Source organism: Pleurodeles waltl, chromosome 10, assembly GCF_031143425.1.
Source record: "Pleurodeles waltl isolate 20211129_DDA chromosome 10, aPleWal1.hap1.20221129, whole genome shotgun sequence".
NCBI classification, from domain to species: Eukaryota; Metazoa; Chordata; class Amphibia; order Caudata; family Salamandridae; genus Pleurodeles; species Pleurodeles waltl.
This window is the reverse complement of record NC_090449.1, coordinates 57,709,160-57,734,096: the sequence shown is the minus strand read 5'-3', so window position 1 is coordinate 57,734,096 and position 24,937 is coordinate 57,709,160. Positions and strand designations below refer to the sequence as shown.

At 47.6% G+C, this 24,937-nt stretch overlaps 1 protein-coding gene across 1 annotated transcript in view; it reads left to right on the top strand.

Annotated features, from left to right (window-relative positions):
* Window positions 1-319: 319 nt before the first annotated feature.
* The window catches only part of ELK1 (ETS transcription factor ELK1), a 101,919-nt gene continuing 77,301 nt past the window's right edge, over window positions 320-24,937 (top strand). The window contains exons 1-2 of the mRNA XM_069209656.1: window positions 320-1,188; window positions 15,415-15,623. Coding sequence (XP_069065757.1) covers window positions 1,164-1,188; window positions 15,415-15,623 — 234 coding nt within the window. The 5' untranslated portion in view covers window positions 320-1,163. The remainder of the gene's footprint in view (window positions 1,189-15,414; window positions 15,624-24,937) is intronic.

Genomic DNA, 24,937 nt, shown 5'->3' with positions numbered 1-24,937 from the left:
TCAAACTAAAGATTTATAGCGCTCTGAGACCTAGCCAATGCTACGAAGCGCTAGCAATCGAGAAAGGGACTGGAAAACATGACTATATATAGAAATACAATATTTAGTTTTCTTAACTTCGATACATATCTTTTTGAGTGACCCGGGTCCCCTGACCCAGGCTCGAGGCACTATGCCAGCCCCACCGTGCCCCTCTCCGGATGCACGGGCACTGCCCAGGTGCTGGTCCCTCCCCACTCCAACCCACAGTGAGGACAGGCCCAGAGGCGGCCCTCTCTGCCTCCCACAATGCTTCTCCCCTCTCCACGTGACAGGCCTCGTCACACAGCGAGGATTCCTCTGCTGGTTGGGGGGGGAAAGGAGAAAAAAATAATAAAGGAGAAAAAAATACAGAGAATGTAGCAAATATCCGGAGGGCGCTCGGGGGCTGGCAGCGGCGGGAGGGAGAACCAGGAAGAAGGGGGCGAGAGGAGGAGTGCGCAAGCGCCATGAGAGAGGAGGGAGAGTGTACGCGGGAGGAGGAGAGCGTGGTGAAGGGAGGGAGTGGGGGAGACTCTGGAAGAGAAGGGGAGAGACTGAAAGGGAAGGGGGAGTGAGGGGTAGAGGGTGAGGAGGGAGTCCAGGTGCTGACAGGTGTGCCATAGCGCTTTGAGTCCCTGGCACCCCTCTGCAGCCTCTCACTGTGTGAAGGGACCATCCAGTCCATGCTCTGTGGTGGGATGTGTGTACCTGTCGGGGAGGAGAGCGCGGGATTTGTGGATCCCCGCTATCACCTGCCTCCGCGTGTGATCTTAGGCTAATAAAAGGGATCGGACTGCACACGGGTGACCCTTCCTCCAAGGGACCTTCCCGCACCGTCCTACTGGAGTCAGGCAGCGTGCTTCTAGGCGCCACCCACCGAGTAAGGCTGTGCAAGAGGCCCGCATCCTAGGCACCGGACTCGGGGTGCAGGTGCGCCCACAAGACACAGGACCGGCTCTGGACCCAGCATCGCAACAATCCAGGAGGGCGCGCACGTTTTCTGGTACCCCAGGATGCAGTGTATCAGGAGGGGGCGTCCTTCCATCACGTTGCACCGGCAGCGGGCCCTGGAGGGCTGAGCCTGGATTCACCCGGAGTGGGCTGAGCTAGACGGACCCGGAGGTCGCCAGCGGACGCTTCCCATGGATACCTCGGCCAGCCTGAGCGGTGAGCACCTGCCCCTAGCGCGCAAGCACACTGCCGTGGAGGGGCCATGTAAAGGTCCGGGCAGCGGTTGTTGACACACTTACCACACACACGCACGGCTCTGACCTCATGGTTGGGGTTTCTTCGGACATCACTGGAGGGGTGCAGTGAACATGACCGTAGGTCTGTAAGCGGGTCAGTACAGGCGGGGTGTAATAATCCTGGCTGGGATGGTTTAGAGATCTCTGCCTGATGAATGTAGAGTTTATGACAGATAGAGCTTCTGCATTGAACACCGCAGGGTGGGGGGTCTCGGCATCCTCACTGGGTGGAGTGTAGGGATGGATGGTCACTGGTTGGGATATGTATGGATCACCACGGCTTCAGGGTGTGGGTAGGTAATCACTGCATTGAAGGGGGTGGGGAGGTTTAAGTATCATCGCGCATGGGTGGGTGTACGGATTACCATTGGAGGGGGGTCTGGATAATAATTTGATGGTAGAGTAGGGATCTGCACTAGAAGGCTGGGATTCATCACTTTGAGGTGGTGTAGGGCTCATCACTTTGAGGTGGTGTAGGGCTCATCACTTTGAGGCTGTGTAGGGTTTATCACTTTGAGGCTGTGTAGGGTTTATCACCTTGAGGCTGTGTAGGGCTCATCACTTTGAGGTGGTGTAGGACTCATCACTTTGAAGTGGTGTAGGACTCATCACTTTGAGGCGGTGTTCGACTCATCACTTTGAGGCGGTGTTCGACTCATCACTTTGAGGCGGTGTTCGACTCATCACTTTGAGGCGGTGTTCGACTCATCACATTGAGGCGGTGTAAGACTCATCATATTGAGGCGGTGTAGGGCTCATCACTTTGAGGCAGTGTAGGGCTCATCACTTTGAGACAATGTAGGACTCATCACTTTGAGGCAGTGTATGGGTCATCACTTTGAGGAGGTGGTGTAGGGCTCCTCACACAGGCGGTGTAAGGATCATCACTTTGAGGCAGTGTAGGGCTCATCACTTTGAGGCAGTGTAGGGCTCATCACTTTGAGGCGGTGTAGGGCTCATCACTTTGAGGGGGTGGTGTATGGCTCATCACTTTGAGGCGGTGGCGTATGGCTCATCACATTGAGGCGGTGTAATGTTCATCACTTTGAGGAGGTGTGAGGTTCATCACTGAGGGGGTGTAGGGCTCATCACTTTGAGGCTGTGTAGGGCCATCACTTTGAGGCGGTTTGGGGCTTATCACTTTGAGGCGGTTTGGGGCTTATCACTTTGAGGCGGTTTGGGGCTTATCACTTTGAGGCGGTGTAGGGCTCATCACTTTGAGGCAGTGTAGGGCTCATCACTTTGAGGCGGTGTAGGGCTCATCACATTGAGGTGGTGTAGGGCTCATCACATTGAGGCGGTGTAATGTTCATCACTTTGAGGAAGTGTAATGTTCATCACTTTGAGGAAGTGTAAGGTTCATCACTTTGAGGGGGTGTAGGGCTCATCACTTTGAGGCGGTGTAGGGCTCATCACTTTGAGGCGGTGTAGGGCTCGTCACTTTGAGGCGGTTTGGGGCTCGTCACTTTGAGGCGGTTTGGGGATCGTCACTTTGAGGCGGTGTAGGGCTCGTCACTTTGAGGCGGTGTAGGGCTCGTCACTTTGAGCCGGTTTGGGGCTCGTCACTTTGAGCCGGTTTGGGGCTCGTCACTTTGAGGTGGTGTAGGGCTCATCACTTTGAGGCGGTGTAGGGCTCATCACTTTGAGGCGGTGTAGGGCTCGTCACTTTGAGGCGGTGTAGGGCTCGTCACTTTGAGGCGGTGTAGGGCTCGTCACTTTGAGGCGGTGTAGGGCTCGTCACTTTGAGGCGGTGTAGGGCTCGTCACTTTGAGGCGGTGTAGGGCTCGTCACTTTGAGGAGGTGTAGGGATCATCACATTGAGGCAGTGTACGAGTCGTCACTGCAGGAGTTTTTAGGGCTCATCACTTTATTTGGGGGTGTAGGGATATTCTCTGGAGGGGTGTACGGATGCTCACCGGGTCAGGGTGTGGGGATTGTCACTAGATGTGAGTGCAGCGATCACTAAAGTGTGTAGGGGAGATTGATTGGGTGCTGTACGGATCACTACTGTAGAAGTGTAGTTTGCATGGCAGGGTTGTGGTGGTCTTTTCTGGGGTTGTAGTGGTCTTCCCTGGTGGAATGTAGTGAGGTAGAGAAGGGACTCTGCAGAGATCACACGGCTGGTGTGGTGGTCATTAGTGGGAGGGTAGAGAAGTGGACTTGACGGACGTACTGATAAAAACAGGGTCACTCTTTGTTATTACTCAGATATTGTAGTGACCGGTGGCAGTGAAGGTCATGATGGGGCAGGACTAGTGAGGCTCCTGAGATCCCGACTGGAGTTGACGGCTGTGGTGCCCCTTAGTAGGGTATGGTGATATCAAGACCAGGGGTTGTGTGGGGTGGTGGGCGGGCTGGGAGTAGGCAGCACAGAATAGGGCTGGGGCTTCCCAGGTGGTATTTCTAAAGCGCTACATTAGTTGTATAGATCAAGACTGAAGAAGTTGTAGAAACTATGGTGCTAGGGTCTGTAGAAATCAAAAGCAAGGTCAGAGATGATGCCTGAAGACGGAAAGTGGGGCAGAGACTGGAGGTTGATGGACTGTAAAGAAGTGGGCTTATGAATGGTGGGTGGTCTGTAGAAATGAAGATAGGTTAGCCCTGGAGCGGAGGTTGCAGGAATGGGAGTTGGACTGGGCAGGCTTTAGAAGAGATGACCGAGGCAGGTTGTAGAGTTTGCTTTGAGGATGTGCTGTAAAGATAAAGCCCGAGGCGCTCGCCTAAGCCCACAACTAGCAGGCTAGAAGCCACAACCTCTGCTGGGAGGAACCTGTTGATACCTTGACTGGTAGGTGGGGATGTAAACCCCATGAGTGGTGGGTGGAGCATGTAGAGGTCATGATGTGGGAGTGTACACTGCGACTGCGGGGGTGGAGGGAGGTCGGGACACCCATGTCTTCACAGGAACCCTCAGGACATCAGACGTGCTAGTGCCGAGAAGGCTGATTTCTTAATTTCCAGTGCTAGAATATTTTGGGAGGAAAGTGTGACATTCCACAAATATTTAATTAGCATTTGCATGTTCTAACCTAGTGCCTTAGCATAGTACCATCTGTGGTTGCACTCAAGCCGCAGCTGAAGGAAAAACACAGGATTCCCCACCCCTCCCCCCAGATAACAGCTGATTAATTATTAGCCAGTATGTATAGAAATGACTGGTTGGGTGTGTTGAGGGTCATTGGTGGTCTTGCTTGACTTGTAATAGGGGATTGTTGGACGGAGGGTGTGTAGTGACTACAGTTTACCTGCTTGGGGTGGGTGAGATTGAAGGATTATGATTAGTTTAAGGTAGCAGATGCACAGACCATGATTGATTGAGTAAACAAATGCTTGGTTGTGGGTTTTGGAGTTGAAAAGACTATGATTGGTTGGTGGGAAGGAGATGCTATGACTGTGATTATTTAGGACAGAAAATGCTAATCCCATGGCCGTCTTTGGGCGCGTTGTAAAATCCATGGCTTGTTGGGTGCTGTGTATCATTTAGAGCAGGTAGGTTCAAGAGAATGTGAGTGGTTGACGGAGGCGTGAATTTGTTTTCATTTTATTCTTGCTGGGAAAAAATGGAAAACAAACTTTGCTAAAAAGTTTGCAAGAGTGTTGTACAACACATTGAAGAAAATATGTTGCATAAAGTGAAGAAAACAAAAAAAAGTGAAACGTAACAACAAACAAGGAGAACACAAACAAATAGTTCCTAAAAACTTCTATTGAAAACACAATTTCCGAAAACCTAAATAAGCACTTAAAATTAACAAACATGAAAGTACTGAAAACGATTCCACAATCAAACCTTACACTTCTTCCTAGATGAAAAATGTTGGGAGTTGTTTACAAACTGTGTGGGCAAGAAAAGTAGCTCTTCGGGGAGGTGGTATTTCGGAACTGAGGCTTGTTAAGATTTAGAGAACCTTTTGTAAGGATTTTATTTGTGCTGTAGAACCTGGGTAGTAGGGAGTGCCAGAGAAGTATTTTTTTCTGTGACCATTACATACCATGATCCAGTTTCTTTGTCACTGCTAGCTTGGCAAATGCATGTGGTTGAATTTGTGGGCGCGTAGAGACTGTGACTCATTTTGGAGATGGGTTTATAAAGAATGACCAGCTTGTGGGATGGTATGCATCGTTACCATATCTGGTTGGGTGGCGGGGGATTTCTTTTTTGGGGTGCAAGTCACTAAAGATTTCAGACCATTTTGGTAGTGGGAAGAATGATTTTATTCTGACGTAGCATGTGAATGGGTCTCCATCACTCTCTGGAATGTCACCTTCTAAGCAGCTCTGCCTCTTCTGGCCCTGTGATTGAGCCTGCAGTAACAGTCAGCGGAAACTGGGCACCCACCACCCATGAAAAGGCCAGCATTTTGGATGTTTTTTTCACTCACAGTGGTGACTCCTTGAGATACCTCCTGGACAATCCACTGAGAAACAAGGATGTCCTGTGAGTCCCCATCCATTGGCAGGGATGCGCATAGCATTCGCAATATTGCCCCATTTCAGCCTTTTAACATCTTTTCTGCCAGCAAAGCTGAGTACTTGGTAATACTATTTGCAAAACAGGTCAATTCCAGCGTCCTCCTTGATGGAGAGAAATTTGTGTTTCGAATCCCCTTTTCTCGATTTTATCGCCCGGATTGTAGACACTGGTGTGATGATGTGTGAGAGTTACGATAGTGATGTTGTGTGTTCAGGACAGAATATCTGGTAATTTTTTTTGTATTTGTTTGCATGCTGGGATGAGATCCTGCATGGCTTGTTGCCTGTGGAGTGAAGTGTTTGGGAGTGTGTGTGTGTGTGTGTGTAGGGAGACTGTCTTGTTGTGGATGAAATTGATGGTCTTGTTGGTGGGCTCAAGAGGGACAGGAGAGAAGAAATTCCTCACATGTCTGATTTTCATGCTGTTGCAGTAGTCGTGCTTGCTTATCAGTCCAGCATTGAAAGGTCACTTGATGCTTTGCCATGGCAAGTGGAATACAAAGCTTCTGCAAGGTCAGAAATGAGAACCTTATTGCAGAGGCATGGAGGAGTCGAAGCGATTGGGTAGAACTGAGCCAAGCGCCCCAGTCCAGTTGGGCCATTTGACGGAAGACTATGGGAGAAAGCAGGGTGGAGGGAGCAGACGAGGTGAGAAAATTGACTTCATCTCTTTTGATGAAATAAGCAAAGAGGTACCCAGTATCTGATGGATGTGAGGAAATTCTTGTTTTGTTTGAAGATGGACAGAGGGGATCGAAAGTGGAGAGCAATGTATGTATTATGTGACTGTATGTGATTGGAGAAGACAAAAGAGATGATGATGTAACTAATCTAGGTAGGGTCATGGGTTACGTGGAAGTGCCTAGGATGGATCTTTGTGGAACTGCAGCTGGAAGCAGGGAATAATTGATTGGATAGATAGCATGTAAGAACTACCATAGTTGTCTATGTGAAACATTGGGAAGAGAGAGTCGTAAGCATAGTGTGGTTGCTGGCTGTGTGCAGCGGAGGTGGGAGCAAGAGGAGACTAGATAGCTGGATACATGCACGTAGCATATCTCACTAGCACGGACCTGGCGAAAGTCACCCTGAATCAGTCCGGATTTGAGAGCATGGGTAGGGGCGAGCTGGTTGAACAGCAGTCGCATGAGAGTTTTGGAAAAGTTGAAGAATTAAGAAACAGGTAGGTGGACAGGGAGGAGTACTAGTTAATTTTAGGTTTTGCCTGCAGAGCGCAGCACTGTGCTTGTAATTTCTCTTGTAAATAAAAAAAAATCTTAAAAGGGACTTACAGCTGCCCATTACTTACTATTTGTGTGATTTCCTGTCTCCCTTCGTGTATTACTGTTTTCTCTGGAGCATGAACCAAGTACTGCTTCCTTTTGGAGGGTTCATTTGCTGCTTTCATTACCTGAGCTACTTTTTTCCCCCAACCTCCTCCTGCTGTCCGTCCGTGGTCCCACACCACTCCACCCTCTTCCTTCATGTTTCCTGCCACCCTCCCAAAAAACTCCACGCTGTTTTTTTTTTTTTAACATGCTTTGTGGGCTCCTGTGCAATATGGCTTAAAAATGGCTACGGCGCGTTCAACGCTGGCTGCGTTATAGCACGTTTTTTCCATTTTCTTACCCACCACTCCGTCTTTTTTCCCACTGACCTGAATGCTTCATTAATATTTGGCTTTTAGTTGTACTTCTGCTGATTTATTTATCTATTTTGTTTTCACGAGCTCCCAATCCAGCAGCTTCTTTGTGCAACACATTGACTTTGATCAAGCTGCTTCTCACTCATATATAGTTTTGTATTAATGAGTTTGCAGGGTTTTTATTAAGCCAAGGAAATGTATCATAAAAGTAAGTCCTCCTGTGCAGAGACTTAAATCTACAGTAGGTTGAACGTGTTTTTCCTGATATTTGGATAGCAGAGATCATGTATTGCAGACAGTGCTTTACTTTGTACTAACTTGTAAGGGTGATGCGAGTTTTAGCTCCAAAAGCAAAGCATCAGTTTGAGCCTATTATTAGCACTGGGTAAGTTGGCTGAAGCATCCCCCTATTCCATTCACAAATCAAAACAATTTAACATTCTTGTCCAGTTCATACTAGCCCAGGTGTTTCCAGCAGTCATGACCTTGCGGTTGCCCACAGACGCTTCTGATGAGAACTGACCTGAGAAATTTCGACCTCTGAGTTTCTCCAAAAGTGACTAACCCAAGGCTGTGGTCTTTAGCGAAGGCTCTACCTCCCTTGGCACCTTCTCCTGCCTGGCAACTTGACCAGTGCCCACCACTGAGGGCTGTGATATGGGTAGGTGTCTATGCCCATGACACTTTTACTGGTGCAGTGTCTATACCACTGCTCCCTTGCTTTAGGGAGTCGGGGTGTCATTCTCTAAATCTTGTAAAAAAAACTTATGAGTTACACTGGGGAAAGCCAGAAATGGAGTAAATGATGAAAAGCAAATCATAAGAGTAAATTTGTGTGTGCAAAATGGGGCCTAGTCTGCACTAGATTGTGGGGGTCATAGTTAAAGTCCCTGCTTGTCTTATGAATAACTTCTGAATTTAGAGGTCTTTCCAGTGCACACAGCCATGTGGAGTCTCTGCTGTAATGACAAACCACTGCTAACCTCAGCAGCTCATGGCCTGCACTTAACCAGCAAAGAGCTTGAGGCTTCTGCATTAACCGTGTCAAACCCCAGCGCTTCACGCAGTGCGCTTGGCAATAACCGTATTTGAAAGAATTGGAAGTTTGATAGAATCCTCGATGGCCCTGTGTGCGAAATCAATTTCAGTTTATTTTACTATTTCTTTCAGTTCAGAGGACCAATAACTCTTTATTTACAAAGTAAATTATTTCAGTATTTATGGATGATACAAACAGAATGATCATGTTTGAGTAGCTGATGATCCAAGTCACCACCACTGAGTACATCCTTCCTGTGTTACCTCCGGCCCAGTTTGCGGGACGTCAAGCGATATGTTCCTCAGTTCTTTTCTTTCTTGACCATTATGAATTCCGTTTCTGTTGTTTTTCAGTGAACCAATTATCCTTTAATGTAGACTTTTTACTTTATAAAGTGGTACCGTTGACTAGCGGTGTCTGTGGAACAGCTTGTTCCTTACAATGCCTTAGAGCAATTCCATTCCAAGAGAAGGCGTTCATTGTCTTGGTTTTGGAATTATTCTGTGCCATCGTTTGGTTGGATTTGGCTTGTGTTCCTTGACTGCTGTTCTTCTCATTCACACTATTCTCCTTTGAGAGACGCTTAATCTGAATCCCTTTGTCTTGTCTGCTTTCTTGGTGTCCCCAAGGGTGTGATCTTGGTCCCTTTCTGCCTTCCAGGATTCCTCTTCCTCAGTTCGCTTCCTCTCTAGTCTTAGCTTTCTTTCTCCCTTTTAGGCAGATGACTCACAGCTCAGTTTCTCTATTTCTTCACCCACTCCTACTATTTATGAGCATTTCCTTTCTTGACTGTCACCGGTGAAGACTTCGACAGCAGCCCGCTACCACTGCATCAGCTGCGCTTACCACCGCCCCCCACTGCATCAGCTGCGCTTACCACCGCCCCCGCTGCATCAGCTGCACTTACCACCGCCCCCGCTGCATCAGCTGCACTTACCACCGCCCCCCACTGCATCAGCTGCACTTACCACCGCCCCCCACTGCATCAGCTGCACTTACCACCGCCCCCCACTGCATCAGCTGCACTTACCACCGCCCCCCACTGCATCAGCTGCACTTACCACCGCCCCCCGCATGCGCATGCATTATTTCCTTTCCTTTGGTTTCCCTCCATCTCACCACTTTCATGTACTTGAAACTTAAGGTTTGTGATTAATTACTGTAATTTAATAATCGCTGTTTTACTTTTGTTTCAGTAACTGAAGTCCAACTTTTCACTGTTGGATATAGTCGTTTTCGTCTTACCTTTTCGACCACTATACAATTATATTTGAACTTTGTGCCTCAGTTTCTGTTCACCTGTGTGTCTTTTTTAACACATTTGATCTTCTACTTCGACATTATGCAGAATTCACAGATTTGTACCCATGTATGTTGCATCTTTTCTGTCATACGTTAAGGTCCTCTTCCTGTCATACAACTTTACTATCTCCAGTTCTTGGCTGTCTTCATGGACTCGCTCTTTAACTTTTGACTGTGATCTCCTCACCCTAGTCGTGAACACCCACTTCTTTGGGGCATGGTGCTCTTTAGCCATCATACCTACTTTGTCCTGAGTTTGCTCATATTCCTTCGTGGTCCGGAACATTGATACCACCTTCCTCTCTCTTCACGCATTGCCCTTTCTTGCAGGCTAGAGAATCCACATCTATGCCCTGTGCTTCTTTTGTCTCTCTAGCTTTCTGTAGGGGGTCTGTGTAGTAATTGTAATTGTATTTATAGGCTGTACTTCTTTCCAATTCTTAAATGTGTGGTTATGCATGTATTCATGTATTCAAGAACTAGGCCTTGTTGTGGGAGCTAGTGTTGTTGCAATTTGCGTTCTCACGCTGCGTTGTTTTGACACTTTGGGGCATAAGTCCTTATAGACTTTCTCTAGTATGTGTTGAAGGTGTTGGACTATGCCTTCCTGTGTTTGAGTCTTGCCTATCCCTTCGGGAGCACTACATCCTCTCGGCAGTAATACTCAGTCACTCCTCCAAGAGTAACTGTAAAGCAAGGCTTGGATTTGTGTGGATGCAAGCTTCCCCATCACCTTCTAGTACACGAAGCTGCTGCAAAGGGGTTACTGTGAAACAATCTGAGCTCATCACTGGCTCTACAGCTCAACCCCCAACTTTTCCCATCGACCTTGCTGGCTAAACAACAGAGTGCACCTCTCGCCTGCTGTCACACTTGGCTTCAGCATCAAGGTTGCTGGGACCTGACTGGAGCACATCTCTGTCCACCGTGTGCATCTTTCAAGGCTTCTCATACAGTATACACTTTATAATCCTGTTATACCTGCTCAGCATCTGGCTTGCCAAGGTCTGGATAGGGGACAGTGTTGCACTACTACACGAATGATAGCACTGCCTTGACAAAAGTCAAACGCGTCCTGCAACAAGGTTCCTTGTCCTCGGCCGCCTCCACTATCACTGTTGGTTATCATGTGGTCTTTCTACCGTCTTTCCTTTTTATCATTATCTCTGTTGCATGATTCAGTGCCCAGAGGGTTCCCTCCAGTTCTGTGCAGGTGACCCTCCTCACACACAACAAATACATTCACCAGACTTCCCTACTATGAACGCATTCAAGGCTTTCGTGGCACCGACAAATCAGGCAACACTAGCACCTGTTCCTGGAGCCGAAGTGTGGCCGGTCTAAGCTTAGATCCTACTCCCTACAATTAGACTACTTGTATCATCTTGCGCTCACACAATATCATCATGGAATAGTGGTTTTTAATTTATTGCGGAAGCATCCTTCCCAATACAGATAAGCACATTTTCAAAATCTGGTTTCTTCCACCTCGAACTGTTGTACTGAATCTGTAGCTTTAAGGCCATAAGAGGCTTTAGTTGGGCATGTTTTTTTTTCGGCTTTTGGCTAGCGGTACAGCCGTCCAAGTCAATTCATGGAATTAATATAACAAACGAGTTCCCTGGCTTTCTGTCAGATCCGCAGGTTGTGAACAAGGCTGTCTTATTGTAAGTAATTCCAAGAAATCGGACTAGGTCTTCCGGCCTTACCAAACTCTCAGTAACTGATGGTGTCCACTTTGTCAATTTCCAAGATGCAGAGACTCCTTCCCAAGCGCCTTGAATAGTAAGGCTCTCGCTTTAGTTTCTTTAGCAGTGAAGGAGTGTTCCACATGGCCACTAGTGTCCCAGACCACGAGTGCTCAGCGCATGAAAGAACATGTGTGGTGCGGGACATCAAACTGTAGAAGGTTTGCCACCAGATAATTTGCAGACAATTTCTTCCTTCCGGCAGTCAGCTCAAAACGTTTCAGTTAGAAATATATTGGAGACCCATCCACTTGTGGCCTGTTCCTCAGTGGTGGATGATCAGCAGCAGAATAGGCTGACTTTGCAGTGGTCGCCACAGATGTCTTCTCACAAATGAACTCAGTCAATTGCCAAATATATCATTTTAACCCCAGCCTTTGGGATCACTCCCGAATAGCCTCGGTCTTCTCACCAACTTTTTCTTGTTCTGTAGTCTCATGAAGTGCACACAGCTTATCTTTTCGAAGAAACTGTGCACAACTTTAGACCCTAGTACAATGCATCCACACCAGTTGCCGCAAAGCCTAGCGTTCCCCCTAGCAAACCTCTCCTTGGGACATAGCCTGCCCACTCTCGGATCCCAACCCTTGCTAACAAACCTTTCATAGCAGCAGAAATATACCCAGTGTGCAGAAAGCCATCTCGGTTATCGCTCCCATGCCAGTCCCATTGCAAGGTCATAATATTGCGGATGCAACTTTTTCAACTTTTTACTAGCTTTCTATGAACCAAAGAGCCTCCATTTGGGACATGAGGATGTGTATTTAAAGTTCTGGGCCCTGGGCGAACGCTAGTTCCTTTTCTTGAGAGAGGGAGGGAGTCAGAAGACACTGTTATTTTCAGAGTTAATCATTTTTTAATGCCTGTATGATTACGACATCCTTATTTGCAGGGCTATGTCTTGAACCACAAGTTAATTTGTTCCTCTGAGTCGAAATTTGCATTTCCTGCCCCATGGCAACTTTGGTTTTTACTTTCATTTCTATAAAAAAAAGCTTGCAGTTTCATGTCATCCTTTTGTTCAAAATTTTAAGATTTTCCCCTCTTAAATAGGCTCTCTTCCCCTTTTTGTTCATGCAGATACATGCTGTTCCAAGAAAAAGTGGCCATCATTATGTGTGACGTGCGTGCGGCGCCTGTCGCTGGCCGGTGCTGCAGGCTCGAAGCTCCCTTAGTTCTTCCATTCTTTAACTCTGAAGAATTATTGCCTCAGTTTTCTGTTCATTCGGTCCCCAATGCTCAGCTGTTTCACTCTCTTGTTTTCTTTCTGTACTTCAGATCTTGCTATCGCGACTATTCATATCCTCATAGTGCTCTGACATGGCCTCTCGGTGACATTTCAGCAGAACCAAAACTTTTTAAAAGAAATAAACCGAATTAAAGCCCTCGGATGCTGTTTCAGAACAGGTCCACCCTTCATGTCTGGAGAGAAGGGTTTGAAAATGAGAGGCTCCTCAGAGGGCCGCCTCCTCTCGGGTAATTGTTATTCTTTTCAGATATTCAGAGTGTAGTTAACCGCTATTAAAACCAAGTCTGCTCCAGGATCCAAGGTTAGTCTCTCTGATTCTAAGGTATTGGCGCCCCCAGAGCTCATCAAATCTAAATCTTTATGGCCCTTTGCACCCTGTGATGTTTTTTAGTGTAGTCCTCGACTTTGGTAGAACTCGCATGTAAAATGTCCACGTTATGAGCTCTGGATACCAGGAAGTAGTTCGATGTAGCTATGATGCGTGTAGGTGTCACTCGGGACATCTTCACCTTCTGCACTCTAAACCTTAGATACTTGAGTGCTTGGTGAGAATGAACCTGCTGCAAGGGGGGGGGGTCTAACTATTTTTGTAAGATGGCAGTAAAAATATTTCTTCAAGTGCAGAATAGAAGCTTTTAATCCTGCTGCAAACATTTGTGTGGTAAACCAGAAAAAAATATTTTTATTTGAAACCACTCGCTTTGTTTTGCTGCCACCCATGCGTTCTTTTTATTTGGAAATGTACTTAAAAGTCAAGAGTAAAACAGGGTAGAGCACAGTGTATCTGTAGACTGGACAAGACTTTTGTTCTGATCCATAGATCGTGTTGGGTGATTACTAAACTCATTTTGCATTTCACTTTGGAGAATTCTATATCTGATCTTTAGCTTCAGGTCTCCTGGTCTTACTACGTTGCCGCATCGTTCTCCCAGAACTATAAAAAGACTTCCTGACAGTTACCCACGCCTTGCTCACTCAACTTAGGTGGTGGTTCTATCAAACTGATGCTGCCACTTTGAATGGAGGACTAGAATCTTTGCTGTGTGATTGCACAAAAGATGTACAACATACCATTAAAAATCTCAGTGCTTGGATAGTCCCTGCTGTGGACAAAGCAGGGCCTTTGCTTCTCGGGGGTCCTATGGTTCCCCTCCATTCAGTCCCATAGTATTCATGGACCCTCTCCCCTACAGAACGCCTTGGTTTGAAGCTTGATGGGGCCTGGCACCTGGTGCATGGGCCAGGAGCCAAGGCTATTGACACTGCTGCTCTGAAAGGGTATTGAAAAGAACTATGGCGAGACCCGTTCTCAGTTCCATACCTGTGGTTCCCAACCTTTTGACTTCTGCGGAACCCCACTTTATCATTACTGGAACCCAGGGACCCCCTCGGAATTATTATTGGAATCTGGGGCCTCTCCCCCCCCCCCCTCCACTGAGTCATTACTAAAAGCTGGGGACCTAATCTGCTAATATTATTCAAATTCTAAGCAGTTGAGGACCCCCTGAGAAGGCTTTGCGGACCACCAGTGGGCCCCGGACCACAGGTTGGGCTTCTTAGAGACAGTAATGCACTTCAAGAAATATTTAGCGTATTTAAAGAGTTTCATAATCCCATTGGTGCTCAATTTTCCAGGCTTTGCAAATCTCTAGCCTCATTTTTCAGAGATTAGATCAATCTTCTTTACCAGTCTTTTTCTGCTAGTTCCCCTCTTAGGACTATTTTCCCCACTACTGTTTCATCAGAGATCCTTGAAACCATGCACACCTTGTCTGGTTGCAGACCATTTATCCACATGTAAACAATAGAAGCTATCAAATCAGGTTCTCTAGAGAAACTATGACCTCTATCGGTCCCTCTTCAAGTAACAGCACAGTTGCCGTACACTGTAACCTAGACAGTGCCTTTCTTTGAAGCTGGCCTGCTCGCTACTCTCTGGAAAAAGACCTGCACTCTAAGGCTGCTGGAGAAGACTACAGCGGACAATGTGGTCTTAAGCAATTCTAGATCAGCATCTCTCTTGACTTTTTGTGCTAAGTTTCCCGGAGAAAAGGATAATGAACAAAACTATCAGTATCTATGGAACATCCCATTGCATCATGCAGCTCAGTTGGGTTTCCTATCACAACACGGAACATAGGTTTCCCTACCCGCTGTCCAAAGTAAACTGCAAACTATTCTGGACCAGGGCGGTGTTGACGTACTTGTCCTCCTAGATCTCTCCGTGGCCTTTGACACCAAGTGCCATGATACTTTTGGGTCAAGGATGGGACAGGTGGGAGTTCCTGATTTGCATGACTGATGTGCTAGTAATGGTTTTTGGTCCTAACAATAACTTATGAACATCAATTTTTTGGGGGTTTTCATTTGTGACCATAAGTTGACTGTAAACATTTTAAAATGAGCAAAGCTAACCATAACTTCACTTTAATCTTTGTTTTTTTAATAGTGAACACATGCTTACATACATAGAAACACACATGGACAAAACAGGCAGCATTAATCAATGGTGTTGCATGAACATCCGAGTTCAGTGTTTGTAGCCACCCTCTAGTTTTGCCTCTGCTGAGATTTCCTGTAGTTGATTAGAGTGGGTGTCCACTGCTGTGGTGTTTTTAGCTCTGAGACATCACATTACTTGGATGCATCTCCATCTCTTACCTTAAGGGTTCCCTTTTTTTCTCTTACAGCGATGGACCCCTCGGTCACTCTATGGCAGTTTCTCCTTCAGCTGTTGGAGGAGCAGAGTAACGAGCATCTTATTTCCTGGACGTCCAACGACGGCGAGTTCAAGCTGGTGGATGCCGAGGAGGTGGCCCGCCTCTGGGGGCTGCGCAAGAACAAGACTAACATGAACTACGACAAGCTGAGCCGGGCCCTGCGCTACTACTATGATAAGGTATCACGAGTGCCCTGTGCCTTGCGCGTTTCGTGCTACGCGTTTCGTGCTGCGCGTACCTTGAGTTTCTCGTGCTCCTGTCATCTATATCCCTACAGACGCTGCTCTCTGTGCACTTTATCCTTTAACCTCCATACCTGATTTCCTTATAGCCTCCAGCATTTTTTCATTAAGGTTTTCTGGGTCTAGGGCACTTTGTTACCGACACTAGTGACAATATTGTGAATTGTCCTACTGAACAAGGTGGATATTACGAACCATACCACTGCAGTTTAAAACACTTCAGTTCATTAAATAACTAAACTTACCCCCTCCCCATCTACTTAAATTATTTCCTACTCTGTTGGTACTTCACCAGGAAATTACTCATAATAATCTACAAAAAAGTTGTTCATTAAAGTTATGATTATGCTAGAAATGTCTCCGGTGTGTGGAATTCAGGGAAACTGGCCAACGTCTGTTATGCCAGACTTTCATGAATGAAACCTCAGTGATGTGGAAATCCAAAGCGGTATTGAAAAACCGGCGTTTTTCACGAATGTTGAAGCCTGAGTGGCAGAATTTTGAAAAACAAAAAATCCCAATAGCATCTGATATTTTTCTAAACTGCTTTTCGTTCCTTGGCAGTGCTCGTAAAGTTTGAGTCTGGTCCTGCAGAATGAAAGCGACTGAGCCCTTGAGTCTTTTTAAATTAACAGTGAAATGCCCCTATAATAAGTTTGAAAGTGTTCCAGAATCACTGAGCTCCTTTTGCAGCAAAATAAGGCCTTTTCGTAAATTAACTAAAGATTTGTCTTATTTGTGTACTTACGTGGAACTTTGTATGCCAGGATACATTCATTCCGCGTCAGTGCCCTGCATTAGTGCCTCACTCTTCCTATGAGTGTAAAGTTGCCATTCGACTTACTACTGCCGAGAATTCACAGGATGAATAAGAGCACACGGTGCATTTCTGTAAACTCGCAGGAGTGTGTGAGGCTACATTTTGGATTACTTTGATGTGAGGCTACACATTGGATTACTTTGAAGGCTCAGGACTTTGTAAGGACACTCAGTGCATTTCTGTGAATGCACAAGAGTATGTTAGGCTACACATGGATTACTTTGAAGGCTCAGGACTTTGTAAGGCCACTCAGTGCATTTCTGTAAACTCGCAGGAGTATGTGAGTGTAAGGAAATGCCTCCTTGGCATGGTTGCCCCCTGACTTTTTGCCTTTGCTGATGCTATGTTTACAATTGAAAGTGTGCTGAGGCCTGCTAACCAGGCCCCAGCACCAGTGTTCTTTCCCTAACCTGTACTTTTGTATCCACAATTGGCAGACCCTGGCATCCAGATAAGTCCCTTGTAACTGGTACTTCTAGTACCAAGGGCCCTGATGCCAAGGAAGGTCTCTAAGGGCTGCAGCATGTCTTATGCCACCCTGGAGACCTCTCACTCAGCACAGACACACTGCTTGCCAGCTTGTGTGTGCTAGTGAGGACAAAACGAGTAAGTCGACATGGCACTCCCCTCAGGGTGCCATGCCAGCCTCTCACTGCCTATGCAGTATAGGTAAGACACCCCTCTAGCAGGCCTTACAGCCCTAAGGCAGGGTGCACTATACCATAGGTGAGGGTACCAGTGCATGAGCATGGTACCCCTACAGTGTCTAAACAAAACCTTAGACATTGTAAGTGCAGGGTAGCCATAAGAGTATATGGTCTGGGAGTCTGTCAAACACGAACTCCACAGCACCATAATGGCTACACTGAAAACTGGGAAGTTTGGTATCAAACTTCTCAGCACAATAAATGCACACTGATGCCAGTGTACATTTTATTGCAAAATACACCCCAGAGGGCACCTTAGAGGTGCCCCCTGAAACTTAACCGACTGTCTGTGTAGGCTGACTAGTTCCAGCAGCCTGCCACACCAGAGACATGTTGCTGGCCCCATGGGGAGAGTGCCTTTGTCACTCTGAGGCCAGTAACAAAGCCTGCACTGGGTGGAGATGCTAACACCTCCCCCAGGCAGGAGCTGTAACACCTGGCGGTGAGCCTCAAAGGCTCACCCCTTTGTCACAGCCCAGCAGGGCACTCCAGCTTAGTGGAGTTGCCCGTCCCCTCCGGCCACGGCCCCCACTTTTGGCGGCAAGGCTGGAGGGAACAAAGAAAGCAACAAGGAGGAGTCACTGGCCAGTCAGGACAGCCCCTAAGGTGTCCTGAGCTGAGGTGACTCTGACTTTTAGAAATCCTCCATCTTGCAGATGGAGGATTCCCCCAATAGGGTTAGGATTGTGACCCCCTCCCCTTGGGAGGAGGCACAAAGAGGGTGTACCCACCCTCAGGGCTAGTAGCCATTGGCTACTAACCCCCCAGACCTAAACACGCCCTTAAATTTAGTATTTAAGGGCTACCCTGAACCCTAGAAAATTAGATTCCTGCAACTACAAGAAGAAGGACTGCCTAGCTGAAAACCCCTGCAGAGGAAGACCAGAAGACGACAACTGCCTTGGCTCCAGAAACTCACCGGCCTGTCTCCTGCCTTCCAAAGATCCTGCTCCAGCGACGCCTTCCAAAGGGACCAGCGACCTCGACATCCTCTGAGGACTGCCCCTGCTTCGAAAAGACAAGAAACTCCTGAGGACAGCGGACCTGCTCCAAGAAAGGCTGCAACTTTGTTTCCAGCAGCCTTGAAAGATCCCTGCAGCTCCCCGCAAGAAGCGTGAGACTTGCAACACTGCACCCGGCGACCCCGACTCGGCTGGTGGAGATCCAACACCTCAGGAGGGACCCCAGGACTACTCTGATACTGTGAGTACCAAAACCTGTCCCCCCTGAGCCCCCACAGCGCCGCCTGCAGAGGGAATCCCGAGGCTTCCCCTGACCGCGACTCTTTGAATCCAAAGTCCCGACGCCTGGGAGAGACCCTGCACCCGCAGCCCCCAGGACCGGACTTTCACTGGAGAAGTGACCCCCAGGAGTCCCTCTCCCTTGCCCAAGTGGAGGTTTCCCCGAGGAACCCCCCCCTTGCCTGCCTGCAGCGCTGAAGAGATCCCGAGATCTCTCATAGACTAACATTGCGAACCCGACGCTTGTTTCTACACTGCACCCGGCCGCCCCCGCGCCGCTGAGGGTGAAATTTCTGTGTGGGCTTGTGTCCCCCCCGGTGCCCTACAAAACCCCCCTGGTCTGCCCTCCGAAGACGCGGGTACTTACCTGCAAGCAGACCGGAACCGGGGCACCCCCTTCTCTCCATTCTAGCCTATGCGTTTTGGGCACCACTTTGAACTCTGCACCTGACCGGCCCTGAGCTGCTGGTGTGGTGACTTTGGGGTTGCTCTGAACCCCCAACGGTGGGCTACCTTGGACCAAGAACTGAACCCTGTAAGTGTCTTACTTACCTGGTAAAACTAACCAAAACTTACCTCCCCCAGGAACTGTGAAAATTGCACTAAGTGTCCACTTTTAAAACAGCTATTTGTCAATAACTTGTAAAGTATACATGCAATTTTTATGATTTAAAGTTCCTAAAGTACTTACCTGCAATACCTTTCAAATGAGATATTACATGTAGAATTTGAACCTGTGGTTCTTAAAATAAACTAAGAAAAGATATTTTTCTATAACAAAACCTATTGGCTGGATTTGTCTCTGAGTGTGTGTACCTCATTTATTGTCTATGTGTATGTACAACAAATGCTTAACACTACTCCTTGGATAAGCCTACTGCTCGACCACACTACCACAAAATAGAGCATTAGTATTATCTATTTTTACCACTATTTTACCTCTAAGGGGAACCCTTGGACTCTGTGCATGCTATTCCTTACTTTGAAATAGCACATACAGAGCCAACTTCCTACATTGGTGGATCAGCGGTGGGGTACAAGACTTTGCATTTGCTGGACTACTCAGCCAATACCTGATCACACGACAAATTCCAAAATTGTCATTAGAAATTGATTTTTGCAATTTGAAAAGTTTTCTAAATTCTTAAAAGACCTGCTAGGGCCTTGTGTTAGATCCTGTTTAGCATTTCTTTTAGAGTTTAAAAGTTTGTAAAAGTTTGAATTAGATTCTAGAACCAGTTGTAGATTCTTAAAAAGTATTCCAACTTTTAGAAGCAAAATGTCTAGCACAGATGTGACTGTGGTGGAACTCGACACCACACCTTACCTCCATCTTAAGATGAGGGAGCTAAGGTCACTCTGTAAAATAAAGAAAATAACAATGGGCCCCAAACCTACCAAAATACAGCTCCAGGAGCTTTTGGCAGAGTTTGAAAAGGCCAACCCCTCTGAGGGTGGCAACTCAGAGGAAGAGGATAGTGACTTGGAGGAAAATTCCCCCCTACCAGTCCTATCTAGGGAGAACAGGGTCCCTCAAACCCTGACTCCAAAAATAATAGTCAGAGATGCTGGTTCCCTCACAGGAGAGACCAACACCTCTGAAATCACTGAGGATAGCCCCAGTGAAGAGGACATCCAGTTAGCCAGGATGGCCAAAAGATTGGCTTTGGAAAGACAGATCCTAGCCATAGAGAGGGAAAGACAAGAGATGGGCCTAGGACCCATCAATGGTGGCAGCAACATAAATAGGGTCAGAGATTCTCCTGACATGTTGAAAATCCCTAAAGGGATTGTAACTAAATATGAAGATGGTGATGACATCACCAAATGGTTCACAGCTTTTGAGAGGGCTTGTGTAACCAGAAAAGTGAACAGATCTCACTGGGGTGCTCTCCTTTGGGAAATGTTCACAGGAAAGTGTAGGGATAGACTCCTCACACTCTCTGGACCAGATGCAGAATCTTATGACCTCATGAAGGGTACCCTGATTGAGGGCTTTGGATTCTCCACTGAGGAGTACAGGATTAGGTTCAGGGGGGCTCAAAAATCCTCGAGCCAGACCTGGGTTGACTTTGTTGACTACTCAGTGAAAACACTAGATGGTTGGATTCAAGGCAGTGGTGTAAGTAATTATGATGGGCTGTACAATTTATTTGTGAAAGAACACCTGTTAAGTAATTGTTTCAATGATAAACTGCATCAGCATCTGGTAGACCTAGGACCAATTTCTCCCCAAGAATTGGGAAAGAAGGCGGACCATTGGGTCAAGACAAGGGTGTCCAAGACTTCAACAGGGGGTGACCAAAAGAAAGGGGTCACAAAGACTCCCCAGGGGAAGGGTGATGAGACAACCAAAACTAAAAATAGTAAAGAGTCTTCTACAGGCCCCCAAAAACCTGCACAGGAGGGTGGGCCCAGAGCCTCTTCACAAAACAATGGGTACAAGGGTAAAAACTTTGATCCCAAAAAGGCCTGGTGTCATAGCTGTAAACAGCATGGACACCAAACTGGAGACAAGGCCTGTCCCAAGAAAGGTTCCACTCCAAACTCCCATCCAGGTAACACTGGTATGGCTAGTCTCCAAGTGGGATCAACAGTGTGCCCAGAGCAAATCAGGGTCCACACTGAAGCTACTCTAGTTTCTGAGGGTGGGGTGGATTTAGCCACACTAGCTGTCTGGCCGCCTAACATGCAAAAATACAGACAGCAACTCTTAATTAATGGGACTAGAATAGAGGGCCTGAGGGATACAGGTGCCAGTGTCACCATGGTGACAGAGAAACTGGTTTCCCCTGGCCAATACCTGACTGGAAAAACTTACACAGTCACCAACGCTGACAATCAGAGAAAAGTACATCCCATGGCAATGGTTACTTTAGAATGGGGAGGGGTCAATGGCCTGAAACAGGTGGTGGTCTCCTCAAATATCCCAGTGGACTGTCTGCTTGGAAATGACCTGGAGTCCTCAGCATGGGCTGAGGTAGAACTAAAAACCCATGCAGCAATGCTGGGTATCCCTGAACTGGTGTGTGTGAAAACAAGAGCACAGTGCAAGGCACAGGGTGAACAAGTAGAGCTGGAGTCTGGAAGAATGGCCCAGCCTACCAAGAGAACAGGAAAGTCAGTTGGGAAACCAACTGCAACACAGCAAAAGAAAGGGAACCTCTCTTCTCAGGAAGAAGTTCTGCCCTCTGAGGGAACTGAGCCTTTGGAGCTTGAACCTTATCAGGTTGAGCTCTTAGGCCCAGGGGGACCCTCAAGGGAGGAGCTGTGTAAGGGACAAGAAACCTGTCCCTCTCTTGAAGGCCTTAGGCAGCAAGCTGCTGAAGAGTCCAAAGGCAAGAAAAATGGAACGCATAGGGTCTATTGGGAAGATGGACTCCTGTACACTGAGGCCAGAGACCCCAAACCTGGTGCCACTAGGAGAGTGGTAGTGCCTCAGCTGTTCAGGAAGTTCATCCTAACATTGGCCCATGACATTCCCCTTGCTGGACATTTGGGACAAACCAAGACGTGGGAGAGGTTAGTCAACCACTTCTACTGGCCCAATATGTCCAACATGGTTAAGGAGTTTTGCCTCTCCTGCCCCACCTGTCAAGCCAGTGGTAAGACAGGTGGGCATCCAAAGGCCCCCCTCATTCCACTTCCAGTGGTGGGGGTGCCCTTTGAAAGAGTGGGTGTGGACATAGTTGGTCCACTAGAACCTCCCACAGCCTCAGGAAATATGTATATCCTGGTAGTAGTGGATCATGCTACCAGGTATCCTGAAGCTATTCCCCTTAGGTCGACTACTGCCCCTGCAGTAGCCAAGGCCCTCATTGGTATCTTTACCAGAGTGGGTTTCCCTAAGGAGGTGGTGTCTGACAGAGGTACCAACTTCATGTCAGCATACCTAAAGCACATGTGGAATGAGTGTGGGGTGACTTATAAATTCACTACACCATACCATCCACAAACTAATGGCTTAGTTGAGAGATTCAACAAGACATTAAAGGGCATGATCATGGGGCTCCCAGAAAAACTCAAAAGGAGATGGGATGTCCTCTTGCCATGTCTGCTTTTCGCTTACAGAGAGGTGCCACAGAAGGGAGTAGGATTCTCACCCTTTGAACTTCTGTTTGGTCATCCTGTAAGGGGACCACTTGCCCTTGTTAAAGAAGGCTGGGAGAGACCTCTCCATGAGCCTAAACAGGACATAGTGGACTATGTACTTGGCCTTCGCTCTAGAATGGCAGAGTACATGGAAAAGGCAACCAAAAACCTTGAGGCCAGCCAACAGCTCCAGAAGTTTTGGTATGACCAAAAGGCTGCACTGGTTGAGTTCCAACCAGGGCAGAAAGTCTGGGTTCTGGAGCCTGTGGCTCCCAGGGCACTCCAGGACAAATGGAGTGGCCCTTACCCAGTGCTAGAAAGGAAGAGTCAGGTCACCTACCTGGTGGACCTGGGCACAAGCAGGAGCCCCAAGAGGGTGATCCATGTGAACCGCCTTAAGCTCTTCCATGACAGGGCTGATGTCAATCTGTTGATGGTAACAGATGAGGATCAGGAGGCAGAGAGTGAACCTCTCCCTGATCTTCTATCATCAGACCCAAAAGATGGCACAGTAGATGGAGTGATCTACTCAGACACCCTCTCTGGCCAACAGCAAGCTGATTGTAGGAGAGTCCTACAACAGTTTCCTGAACTCTTCTCCTTAACCCCTGGTCAGACCCACCTGTGTACCCATGATGTGGACACAGGAGACAGCATGCCTGTCAAGAACAAAATCTTTAGGCAGTCTGACCATGTTAAGGAAAGCATCAAGGTGGAAGTCCACAAGATGCTGGAATTGGGTGTAATTGAGCGCTCTGACAGCCCCTGGGCTAGCCCAGTGGTCTTAGTCCCCAAACCTCACACCAAAGATGGAAAGAAAGAGATGAGGTTTTGTGTGGACTACAGAGGGCTCAATTCTGTCACCAAGACAGATGCCCATCCAATTCCAAGAGCTGATGAGCTCATAGACAAATTAGGTGCTGCCAAATTCTTAAGTACCTTTGACTTGACAGCAGGGTACTGGCAAATAAAAATGGCACCTGGAGCAAAAGAGAAAACAGCATTCTCCACACCTGATGGGCATTATCAGTTTACTGTTATGCCCTTTGGTTTAAAGAATGCCCCTGCCACCTTCCAAAGGTTGGTGAATCAAGTCCTTGCTGGCTTGGAGTCCTTTAGCACAGCTTATCTTGATGATATTGCTGTCTTTAGCTCCACCTGGCAGGATCACCTGGTCCACCTGAAGAAGGTTTTGAAGGCTCTGCAATCTGCAGGCCTCTCTATCAAGGCATCCAAATGCCAGATAGGGCAGGGAACTGTGGTTTACTTGGGCCACCTTGTAGGTGGAGGCCAAGTTCAGCCACTCCAACCCAAGATACAGACTATTCTGGACTGGGTAGCTCCAAAAACCCAGACTCAAGTCAGGGCATTCCTTGGCTTGACTGGGTATTACAGGAGGTTTGTGAAGGGATATGGATCCATTGTGATAGCCCTCACTGAACTCACCTCCAAGAAAATGCCCAAGAAAGTGAACTGGACTGTGGAATGCCAACAGGCCTTTGACACCCTGAAACAAGCAATGTGCTCAGCACCAGTTCTAAAAGCTCCAGATTATTCTAAGCAGTTCATTGTGCAGACTGATGCCTCTGAACATGGGATAGGGGCAGTTTTGTCCCAAACAAATGATGATGGCCTTGACCAGCCTGTTGCTTTCATTAGCAGGAGGTTACTCCCCAGGGAGCAGCGTTGGAGTGCCATTGAGAGGGAGGCCTTTGCTGTGGTTTGGTCCCTGAAGAAGCTGAGACCATACCTCTTTGGGACTCACTTCCTGGTTCAAACTGACCACAGACCTCTCAAATGGCTGATGCAAATGAAAGGTGAAAATCCTAAACTGTTGAGGTGGTCCATCTCCCTACAGGGAATGGACTTTATAGTGGAACACAGACCTGGGACTGCCCATGCCAATGCAGATGGCCTTTCCAGGTTCTTCCACTTAGAAAATGAAGACTCTCTTGGGAAAGGTTAGTCTCATCCTCTTTCGTTTGGGGGGGGGGTTGTGTAAGGAAATGCCTCCTTGGCATGGTTGCCCCCTGACTTTTTGCCTTTGCTGATGCTATGTTTACAATTGAAAGTGTGCTGAGGCCTGCTAACCAGGCCCCAGCACCAGTGTTCTTTCCCTAACCTGTACTTTTGTATCCACAATTGGCAGACCCTGGCATCCAGATAAGTCCCTTGTAACTGGTACTTCTAGTACCAAGGGCCCTGATGCCAAGGAAGGTCTCTAAGGGCTGCAGCATGTCTTATGCCACCCTGGAGACCTCTCACTCAGCACAGACACACTGCTTGCCAGCTTGTGTGTGCTAGTGAGGACAAAACGAGTAAGTCGACATGGCACTCCCCTCAGGGTGCCATGCCAGCCTCTCACTGCCTATGCAGTATAGGTAAGACACC